This window comes from Saccostrea cucullata, unplaced genomic scaffold (assembly GCF_032062105.1).
Source record: "Saccostrea cucullata isolate Sc308-1 unplaced genomic scaffold, CSIRO_AGI_Scuc_v1 ctg7507, whole genome shotgun sequence".
Lineage (NCBI taxonomy): Eukaryota > Metazoa > Mollusca > Bivalvia > Ostreida > Ostreidae > Saccostrea > Saccostrea cuccullata.
In genome coordinates, this window is record NW_026930465.1 from 25,209 (window position 1) to 36,521 (window position 11,313).

At 35.4% G+C, this 11,313-nt stretch overlaps 1 protein-coding gene and 1 pseudogene across 2 annotated transcripts; both read right to left on the reverse strand.

The window, feature by feature from the left end:
- Window positions 1-1,643: 1,643 nt before the first annotated feature.
- LOC134228679 (uncharacterized) lies at window positions 1,644-5,343 on the reverse strand. 2 transcript variants are annotated; one of them, XM_062710361.1, is made up of 6 exons: window positions 5,239-5,343; window positions 4,716-4,925; window positions 4,285-4,433; window positions 3,046-4,118; window positions 2,718-2,849; window positions 1,644-2,402 (listed from the first exon to the last, which is right to left on the reverse strand). In XM_062710361.1, exons 4-6 carry the CDS (start codon window positions 4,081-4,083, stop codon window positions 2,112-2,114), a joined length of 1,461 nt encoding a protein of 486 aa, XP_062566345.1. In that variant the 5' UTR covers window positions 4,084-4,118; window positions 4,285-4,433; window positions 4,716-4,925; window positions 5,239-5,343; the 3' UTR covers window positions 1,644-2,111. The 2 variants fall into 2 exon arrangements, with proteins under 2 accessions (XP_062566345.1, XP_062566346.1); XM_062710362.1 differs by having other exon boundaries at window positions 4,285-4,431; window positions 4,712-4,925.
- Window positions 5,344-5,842: 499 nt separating this feature from the next.
- On the reverse strand, window positions 5,843-7,577 carry LOC134228678 (uncharacterized; annotated as a pseudogene).
- Between the last annotated feature and the right edge of the window lie 3,736 nt (window positions 7,578-11,313).

Below are 11,313 nucleotides of genomic sequence, written 5' to 3' on the forward strand. Positions count from 1 at the left end.
TTATATTTAAATTGCCTTTAAGAAAAGTTTAATCCTCACTATGTTGCCATACAGGGGCATAACTGTTTACAAATACATCTTTATATACCCCCGTAAACGAAGTTTCGGGGGAATATAGTTTTTGTCGTGTCCGTCTGTCTGTCTGTCTCTCTGTTTGTCTGTTTGTCCGCAAAAACTTTAACCTTGCCCATAACTTTTGATTTAGTGGAGCTATGACTTTCATATTTCATATATGTATTCCTTGTGACAAGACCTTTCTTTGGGTACCACCAAATCTAACCTTTTGACCTTGACCTTGGAGTTTGACCCACTTTTACATAAAAATTTTACTTTGGCTATATCGTTTGAACAGTAGATACCAGAACATTTGTACTTCACATATGTAATGTTTGTTAAAAGACCTTTCACTCGATACCAACAACCTTGACCCTTTGACCTTGACCTTGTAGATTTCCGTACTTGTGAAAAAACTTTAACCTTGGTCATTACTTATGAACAGCAACGGAAAGGGCATAAATATAAAATATATAAACCTTGTGAAAAGAACCTTCATTGGATACAAAGATCTTTGACCCTTTGACGTTGACCTTTGAGATTGACCTACTTTAAAAAAGCAAACCTTAAACATAACTTTTAAAGAGTTAGGGCTGGTGCTTTCATACTTTACATATTTGATCCTTATGACAAGACCTTTCATTTGATAACAATAACTTTAACCCTTTGACCTTACTTTGACCCTTTGACCTTGACCTTGGAGTTTGACCTACTTTTTAAGAAACTGAACGTTGACTATAACTTTTGAACGGTCAGGGCTAGGGCTTTCATGCCCTACATAAGTATTCTATGTGGCAAGACCTTTCATTTGATACTAATTACATTGACCTTTTGACCTTGACCTTGGAGATTTTTGTACTTATTAAAAAACTTTAACTTTAGCTAACTTTCAAATTTCACAATTGTTTTCCAGTGAGAATACCCTACTTTTGGTACCAATTAATTAAATTAGCATTTAAGAAAAGCTTAATCTTTGCTATGTTGCCATACGGGGGCATCAGTGTTTTACAAACACATCTTGTTATATATAAGAGGAGTTGCGGATAAGAGATGGATACTCCAAAGCGTAACAGACGGACAGACATCCCAATCACTATATACCCTCTCGCTTTTTAAGCGGAGGATAAAATAATGTATGATACTGCAGATTTTTTCTGTCAGAACGATGATTCCTACCATCGAAAAACAATGTTTACCTAACCCTTTAGGCTCGATAAATCTTTACTCCTTTAAATTCTGAATCATCGCATTGACCTTAAAATATGGCTATAATCGTATGTTATGAGATAAACATATCATCAATTTATTCCAAATAAGCTCAGGTGAGCATTTTGGCCAATATGCTTCTGTATCCAATTTTTTTTTTTTGCCCCCTAAAAATTTCAGCTTTAATCAACAGGGAGTCATTTTTCTACGGGGGTCATTTTTCTTCACGTGGGTTCTGCAAATTTTTAGGGTGGGGACACTTTTTCTACGGGCAAAAAGGTCATTTTTCTACGTCGAATAATGACCGGGGGTCATTTTGCGCTGTCGAATAATGACCCCCGGTCATTATTCGATGGGGGTCATTATTTGTCTTTACACCGGCATAAATTAAACTAAAATGTACATTTCATCATAACGGCCATAAAATGACAAAGGGTTGAAGTGAGATAAAAAGATTACAACCATAATAAACATCTAAACAATTGCTTCCTTGCAGATTTTTTTCTTATTAATTGGACTTCCATCCATTTCAATATTAAAAAGAAAAAGTGAGAATAAAATTTACATGTAATTAAAGGAAATATTTAAAAAATTCTTTAAAAAAAATGTTGTACAGTAAAATTTGATAATAAAAAAAATGTTTCCTGTCTCAGTTGTGTATAACAGTTAATTTCATGCATGCAATACAATTGTAACTTTTCATGCAGTTGAACAAATGATATATACTTGTAAGAATAAAACACAATTTTCAAGTAATGGACAAAAGCAATGTAGTTATTAAATTGCACCAACATATTCCAAGATTAAAAGCATCTCAAAATTTCTTCAAATAGAAAATTTGCCATCTTCTATTACACTCTATCTATTAATCCAGTCTCGTCGTTGCTAGCTTGGGAAGCCATTTTCTTTTTCACCCATGTTAAAGCATGTGCTATCCTCTTGGCATGCTTGTGAGATGCACCTGTTATGTCTCTGATGTTCTGATTAGTCAGTTTAAAAAGCTGCTCTAAGTATTTGTAGTTTTGTCCAACCACAGCACTGGTATACATGGGAAGGCCAATGGAGGTGAGGAAATCAGGAATGGAGGAGGTTTTGAGCTCAGAACCAGTGGAACACTTGTCGGCAAGATTGTCCATTTGTATCTGGAAAAAAAATCACTTTAATTTACTACATTGCAACACAGAGGAAATGTGATAAGATTACTGATACTGTATAAAGGGTTATTTTCACCCTTTCACACTTGCTAACAATTTTGCCATATTCTAAATTCTTAAAGTTCTGTTTAAGAAATTATACGGTGTTTTTTGAATTTGCTTCGTTTTAAATTTGCCCACTTGTGAGAAGGGTGAAAGTGGCATTAATAAAACAGGGGCAAAAATTTCCCTGCATACAGTGAATAAGAAGTTTTGAAAACTCAAAAGTTGGTATCCAAACTGGAAACAATTTACAATCCTTACCACAGGTCTGTTTTGGGAAGTCAGTGAGTGCACTCGCACCTGTTCCAGTACAGTGCACACACTAGCCACATCTTGCTTCAGTTCCTCCGAGTACCTCTGAATTAGAAGGGGTGGAATCTGGCATTCTCCTTGCTGTAAAATATAGTTATAAATTTGATCGAATGGTGTTCAATTCAAATGAAAGGATCGATGTTGAGCAATTTTCGTGACAGATCACATCTGCATGAACTTAATGCGAGTCTAAACTCATAAAATATGTTGCAAACAATGAAAATAGACAGCAGATTTTTATTTTGTAGTTTGGTGTATGTAAAGATATAATTTTTACCTTTGTAGAATATGGCTCTTGTGCAAGGTTGATATTCTCATCCCCTAGCTTAGCTGTAATGAGTGACACTAGGGATTTCTTGACATTTCTGAAGTCTTTGGGAGAAGACACCGGTCTAGAAATGTCTACAGAACTTGGTCCATTTTTTGGCACTTGTTTATCACTATATTGCACTTGTCCCTCTTGGATTGATATGGCACCTTGGGAAGATGTTCTTCCCTGAAGTTCTCCTGTGGGGGTGGAGTCTGATGAACCCCCTACGGAGCCCCTTTGTCTCTGAACACACTCTTGTCTTGATTGATTCTGGCCTCCCTCATGAAATACAGAGAGGGGCCCAAAGGGGCACATCACTTGAACATGTGAATCCTTCTTTGAGTTTCTATACTTTGTAACAACCTTGTTTGGGAATGGTTTTGATCTTTCACAGTCAGTAGCACCGTATGGATGTCCATTCACCTGATTACTAAACTTAGAGCATCGTGCCTCAGAATCACACGAAGAAGTTTGCGTACCAACATTTGAACACATGACAACAATGAAGTCCCCAAATACAGAATTCTCTTCAGCACAAGGAGTCACATGATCCCCTGGGTGAACACAGGAGGGGTCACTTCTCCTGACCATGTGATTGATCTCGCACACCTCCCGGTCCTCCTCCGTGAAGTCTCTGTCACTCCGCTCCATGTCTGACATCTGACTCTCCCCTCCACAGTTCTCCACACTGGTACGCCCACTGCTGGCACTCCCCCTCCCGCTGCTGTTGGCCTGCCGACTGCAGACATACCGAATCTCCTCCACCGTCCGGTTCTGGCTCACAGGCTGAAGATTTTTTTTGTTGTATTGTAGAAGAGACACATGACGCGTCTGGTTCTTGGCTGATATCATGTAGCCTTGCTTGTTGAAAACTTCTTTGTGACCTAGATGCTCCCAGCTGCCATAGCAACCAGAGTCCCTACTTCCTGGACATGTGCGGTGATGACAATCACCAAAGCTCATTAGCCGAGGAGAGTAGCAGTACAAGGTTGCTTGGTTAGACATACCATTATGGCTCCCTATATCTGGAAATTCATCATCTGCAATGAAACGTCATATTTTTACAATTTTTTCTTTTACAATAATAATTTTTGCTTAACATTATCTTTGTATCATGATATTGGTTGTTAATTAATGCTTTTGCAATTTCTGAGTGAGACACTAATTTATTTAATCTTATCAGTTTGAACTTGATTAAAAAGCTACCTTCAGCACTACATAACAGTTCAGCTGCTGTTAAAAGTTTTGCCTTCTGCTGGGGGTCCCTGATGCCAAGTGCATCAAGGTCACTCTCAGTTAAGTCAGCAAAAATTTCCAGGTGCTCAAAACCATTCTCAAGAGACTTTTTCTAGACTCTGAAAAAATTTAAGCCCAGTTATAGAATATATAAACTTTATATCACTAATTTAATATTTGGGAAGCTGGATGAGTAAAGTTTGTGCAGTGCACATCGATCAATTTTAAGGAAAAAACAACAGTCACACCTTGTTATCTTGAACTCCATTGGAACCAAGAAAAAATCTTAAGATAAAGATATCAAGGTAAAAATACAAAAGGAATATAGTTGGGACTCTATGGTATTCAAGATATCAATATTTGAGATAAGACAAAATCCTACTGTAAGTTGTCCAACAAACCTCTAATCCCAGTCTATAGAGGAGCTCCTCCACAGTTCTGGGTTTGGCTTTCCTGGGGGTCCGGCGAGGGTTGGGGGTCCTCCTCTGGTTACCCTCGGTGACGCTATGACTACAGGTCTCAGTGTACGAGGCCCTAAACCAGCCCATCCTCCCACTCAGTACCCCCTTCCAGAGGGCCCCCGCTTTCTTGGTGGCCACCCAGAATGTCTCCTCTAAAAATAGACCTGTTCTTATTTCATTCTTAAAATTTTCAACAATTATGCAATATCTATGGTTTTTATTTTTTATCAGTTATTTTTTATTCATAGTCCTACTTTTCAAGATATAAACACATAATTCTTCAAAGAATAGTTTACCATTTATCTTCACCTGAAACACATGAATAGGGTTTCAATATATAGTTGAGATTCAAACTTCAGTTAAACAGAATTCATTTAAAAATTTTCAAATTGCAATCATATGCAAAGATATATTAAGGAAACAGTTTTGACTGTTAATTGATTTTAATTTCATTTTACTGGACCGGGACCTTGATATGCAGCATGTCCACCTCCGTTTTGGACGGGGTGTAATCTGTATGGACCCGTACTAGGGAGGAGGAAGTGTTGTCAAGGTTACCAGCCATTCCTTTGGCATTTTCAAATACTTAACTGCAAACTTTATGAACCTGAGGATCGGACTATCATAAAATAATTTTGGTTGATATATTGTAAAGTTTTTGTAAACTTTTTGGATGAACAATGTACAGTATTTTTCACCAAAATTCCAGCATTTCATTAAAGACTACTTTACAGTACAGAATTTGGGTCTAAAGAATATCACATGTATGTTGTTATTTTAATTCATTATATATCTTTTAAAGATAATAATATTATTTTAAAGCATCAGTATTAAAATCAAATAACTTCACTGTAAGAATATATTAATTACTGAGTATATGCATTTCACTAAAAGTGAGTTTAAATGAAAATTGAGCCAACTATTTTGTCATCATTTAAACAAAGAAAATTGTACAATTTATTCAGTATAAAGTTAAATAGAGGGAACAGTCTATTCAGGATATTCATTTCTGTGCTGGAAATCACAAATTGAAGTTTTATAATTATGTACAACTGATAGAATTGTAATCACTTCAGATACTTGAATACTGTCAGTGTGTTGGTGTCTCCTTGTCCCACATAGAGATTGTTCTCAGCATCCACACACACACTGCGGGGATACTTTAACCTTTGTTGTTGTGCGAGTAATAGAGACAAGAACTGACCGTCCTGATCAAGGAGGTGAACAGTGTCACAGACACCATCACACACCAAGATATGGCCGACCACATCAGTGCAGATTCCAAAAGGAAAGATCCCTGACTTCTGACCTGTGTAGGAGAACCTGTGTTGTCCTGATTTATTCACCACCACTACTCCTTTAAAAAAGTCTGATGTACAGATATCTCCATTGAAGTATTCTATGATGAAGCGTGGATCCCTATACAGTCCCTGTCCTTTGTTATCCCTCTGTATGTTCTGTAGTGCGTTTTCCTGTCTTGCTGTACCTAGTGACTTTGCCCTCTTCATCTCTCCTCATCCCCACCAGTAAGTCCTCGTTGATGTGTGAGGAGTGTATGCTGAGTGGTCTCCAGTCTCCAGTTTTAATGAATTCAGTGATATTATTATCCTGTATTATCCTATTTATGACTTCATTGTCTCGGTCTGTAAAGATCAGATCTCCGTCTTGTGTCAATGTATGGTAACCTTCAAATTTACCACTGGTTTCTATCTTCTGTATCACATTCCCCTGTAGATCTGTTTGGACAAGATTACCATCACAGTCACTGATCCAGAGTCTGTCTGATTGATTTAGTGATATATGGAATACGCTTTCAACACCTGGTACATTGAATTCCCTGACCTTGGTGACAGAGGCAGATAGAGACAATGTTTGTTTCTTGTCAGATTTCATGTCTTTATCTTGTTTTGTCTGTTCACTTGCAGATTTCATTGATGTAGAGAAAGAAGCAGTTTCCATTGGCTTTACTTTTCTTATTTTTTCTTTTCTATTTGTTTCAGTTATCTTCCCTAGTAATTTAGCAACATCATTTTTGCTGTATTCAGCAGAAGAAAATTCTGGTGTGACAGGTTTTGTGGTTTTTGGTATGGATTTTATTTGTAAGTTCCCTGGAAGTTTAGTTGTGAAGTCAGTAAGCTTAGTAGAGGACAGGTAACTCTGGAAGTCCTTACCAACATCACTGAGATAGGCAATATAATCCTCAAATGTATTCTCTTGGCTCTTTAACTTCTCCAGTAATGACTTCTCCATTTGCTGTAATTCTTCCATATTTTCTGAGAGCACTGTGTCCACCATGTTTTTTAGAGACTCAGCTTCAGCCTTCATGGATGTCCGTATGCTGTCTATGATCTGTTTAACTTCTGTAGCATCTTCCTGAACTTCTCTCTGCAAATCCTGTGATGTAGGAACAAAGTAATTATGGATTTTAGAGAGTTCCTTTTGGCAAATTTCAAATTTCTCTGTGTATATGATTTCTAAATCAATAAATTGATGCCCCCGATGATCTTGCATTGTTGAACACTTTGAACATAGAGGAACATTGCATTCTTCGCAGAAAATATCAATATCTTTAGTGGGGTGGATCTTGCATTTCTCCACAGGAAGTTGTCGTTTACGTTGTTGGTAAAGAACCATCTCATGGTTCTTGTTTTCTGAAATCTTCAGATGTTTGTCTCTGCATGGTTTACACATCTGTTGATGACAGGAATTGCAGTAGAATTCACAATTTCTCACACAATCTTCAACACCACACTCTAGAAAGTGTTGGGCAGTGCCTGGAATTTTCGGTTTGGAAAGCGCCATCTAAAATTTACATTGAAAAGTATATTACAGTTTTACATATTGAATTTAATTAAGGAATGAAGTTTATTTCAACTTATGTTATACGATATAACATAACTTGGGACAGTTTACGGTTTATAAAAAAGCGTTAACTGCCCCAAGTTATGTTATATCGTATAACATAAGTTGAAATAAGCTTCATTTCTTATAATTTAATTTCGGTATAGACAATGAGACAATTTTTCCTCCGGAAAAGGGCTTCAAATATAGCATATTTTAAAAGTAACGTCAAGCGGAGTATTATGTTTTTGACGTAACTCATTGTGACGTAGGCAAGTAATGTTATGCAAAATTTTATATGTTCCTCTGATTTAGAATGATTCAGCCAATGAAATTGCTTGATACAAGTGAAATTAAATTATTTAAGTTTAACTAAAATCAACTTCAGAAAATGATATATACATGTATTTTAGTTGTCTGAATAATCAGACTGGGAAGGAATGCCCCCATAAAGGACTAAAGTTTGTAAACTATTCTGTTGTATTAAATCTTAGATTATCTTAGACAAATAGGACTTCAATAAAAAATGCCCTTTTTCAGAAAAAATTGAATTTCATGTCTGCAAGCATCTCAGGTACTTACTTTTGACACAAATGACCTCTAAATGTACATATCTGTTAACAAACTTAGAAATGGCGGAGTTAGATTTTAGTCGAGACTTAGACGAGATCTGTAATTTACTTCCTGGGTGGAAATAAATATAGATTTAAATGTCCCAAGTACAACTGTAATTTAGTACAGAATGAGTAAGAGTGTTCACTACAGTAACATGATATTACAGGGAAAAAAATGTTATAAAGTAAATAAATTTATTTTACAAAATTATCCAAATTTTAATTGTTTTAAAAGGTATATGATTATGGGTATTTGTTAGCTGTAATGAGCCTAAAAAAAGTACTGGTTGTTAAAAAATCTTTTCAAGAACCACTGGGCACAGATTATCACCAAACTTATACACAAGGATGGGGATATGTTGTAGATTAGAAAATATATCCAAGACATCACCCTGGGGGTAAAGAGTTTGGTCTTAAGGTTGCGTTAAAATTGAACAAAAGTTTTGTATTGTTAAAACTTTAATATTTTGCTCACTGTATGGACTAGGATAATCAAATTGTGTCAAGAAATTTAGACAAAAGTAGGGTAAGGTCATGAAAAAATCTTCTTCTAAAACCACTGTGCCAGAAATACTGAAGCTTATGTGAAAGCATTCCGGGGTAGTGTAGATTCTAAATTATTTAAATTAGGATCCACGGGGTATAGGGCGGGGTCACAATAGGGAATCCCAGATTTACAATGAAATATGAAGAAAATCTTTGAAAATCTTCTCAAGAACTACTGGACCAGAAAAGCTGAAACTTATTTGGAAGCATCCTGGGGTAGTGTGAATTCTAAATTAATTGTTCAAATCATGACCCCATGGGCAAGGCAGGGCCACAACTGGAAATCCAATTTTTACATTGAAAATGTTTAGGAAAAGCTTTTAAATCTTCTTCTCAAGAACCACATGGCCAGAAAAGTTAAAACTTGGGTGGAAGCATCCTGAGGTAGTGTAGATTCTAAATTGTTCAAATCCCGACCCACGGGGTTGGATTGGGCCACAATAGTCATTACAAGGGCGGATCAGGTGAAGAACAAAGTTACTCAGGTTAGCAATTTTCAATTTGAACACTATGTCTTTATCTTTACATTATGTCTCTATTTTTTTTTTTTTTTGCAGATTTTCCAATTAAGGAATTCTGAGATTTTTTCTGTTTTTTTTTTAGTTTTGCAGTTTGAACTTTGTGATCTTAATTTTACTTTGTGTGTGTGTTTTTTTTAATTTTGCAGAACTGTCTAGGTCATTCTGGCAGTGAGTACCATGCATTCCAAGGATGAAGCAGTCCCAAGTGAGTTCAAAACACAAACAAACTATCTCAGGGAATACGTCTCATGGCTGTGTCACGGTGGCTCTTCTGGGGGCCTAACCACTGTCTATAACACTGAATTCCAAAATGGACACTAGTCATTAATTGTACAAGAACAGCTGGTCAGTTTATCTACCATATTGTTTTGGATAATCACTGTGACCTGATGGTTACATTTACTTGCAGAAACTGTGACATATAAAAGTGTGAGAGTTTAGGATTGACCTGCTTGTGTGTCTGTGAGTATTTTTTTTTCTAAAATCAGCAGCAATGTCTAAGGCATTCATTTCAGTGTCTCATAGCTGCATTTTCCATTTCCATATTAAATCAGATTTAAGTAAAAGTCTCAATGAGCAAAGTATATTTTTGTTTGTTACAAAATGCAATAGATTGTATGAAAATTAAGTATTCACATTTTCTCTAAAAGAGTCCTGGAATTTTTCAGAAAATATTAAAGTAATGTAATTAGAATGGATGTCATCTTCCTTACTATTCAGTTACATGTCATTTGAATAGCAATTAAAAAACATTTTTTGATTAGTGAGAAAAATATTCAGTTTCATTAAATAATGGAATTAATAAAATGAAAAATGGAATTCAATATGAAGATCATTATTATTTCAGTCGCACCAACACTTGAAAAGAAGCTATGTGTTTATTTTACAGATATATTGTTATCCTTGATATTTTAAAGATTTTTTTTAAAAAATATTGCAAGAAATTTATAATTTAGCATCTGTAATACATGAACCAATCTTGACGACGTAATTATAAGACTGCAGATATTCTGTTGATCATTCATAGATTTTCTATCACCTGAAATATTATGAAATTAAATTTAAAAATTTAAGGAGAGTTTGAAATTATTCTGATATAGTCAGACATAAAAAACATATTGTAAGATTTCTGCCAAGTACTTGAATGTGATACAAGTATTTGTAAATGTATTGCACTGTAGTTCTGAGCAGTTTCTCGTTTCCAATATCTGTGATATACGAGATATATTATCTAGTATATATTTGTTTACAGGCATTTTGAAAACATGTATTATAAAGAGAAAAAAATATGTGTAGATACTATAGACCTTTTATGTACAACTTCTGATTGACATCATAAGCTATTATGAACACCTGTCATATACTGTGCCATTGTACGAGGGTCAGCAAGATTTGGAGATGGTTAAAATTAAACACAATAAAAGTTTGGTATCTTGAACATCCGGTTTCTCAAACACCATGGATATGTCTAAAGTGAGTTGGATCTTCCCGCCACTGCTTCTTTTTTGTGTTTTATTCTAAGTATCTGGAATCCTATGATATCTGATAAGTATTTTACCCATTGAATATAATGAGGTTTGACTGTATCTAATATTATAGTATTTTATGAATATAATGCTGGGTAAATTACCGATATGTTTTATGAATACTTTATTGGTATGGTCCTCACAATGTCAAGGCTTCACCATTAAAACTAAACATGACATTGGAAATGAGTTCATTATTAATGTTGATGTGATACCGTAAAACAGGTATTCTCTGCGGTTGCCCAATTTTTGCGGATAGGACAAATCTGCAAAATTTACAATCACAATTTAGTTTTAATATGCCTTCAGGTTATTTATACATGCAAGTTTGATAAGTGCTGCGTCTGCAGACTCATGCATGGACGCGAGAAAATTTGGGTGACATCGAGACTCCGATAGATAAACACAAAATATGGTAGTTTTTCTTTCCTATTTTCCACTTTTCCATCTTGTATTTTGTCTTGAGACCATGACGTGTAAACAACATGGC

Excerpts from the sequence above, each read along its gene's own strand:
- LOC134228679 (XM_062710361.1), bottom strand. The coding sequence starts at position 4,083 with ATGTCTAACCAAGCAACCTTGTACTGCTACTCTCCTCGGCTAATGAGC. Across the intron at positions 2,850-3,045 it reads AAGAGCCATATTCTACAAAG|CAAGGAGAATGCCAGATTCC; the intron begins GTAAAAATTATA and ends TATATTTTACAG. Across the intron at positions 2,403-2,717 it reads CTTCCCAAAACAGACCTGTG|ATACAAATGGACAATCTTGC; the intron begins GTAAGGATTGTA and ends TTTTTTTTCCAG.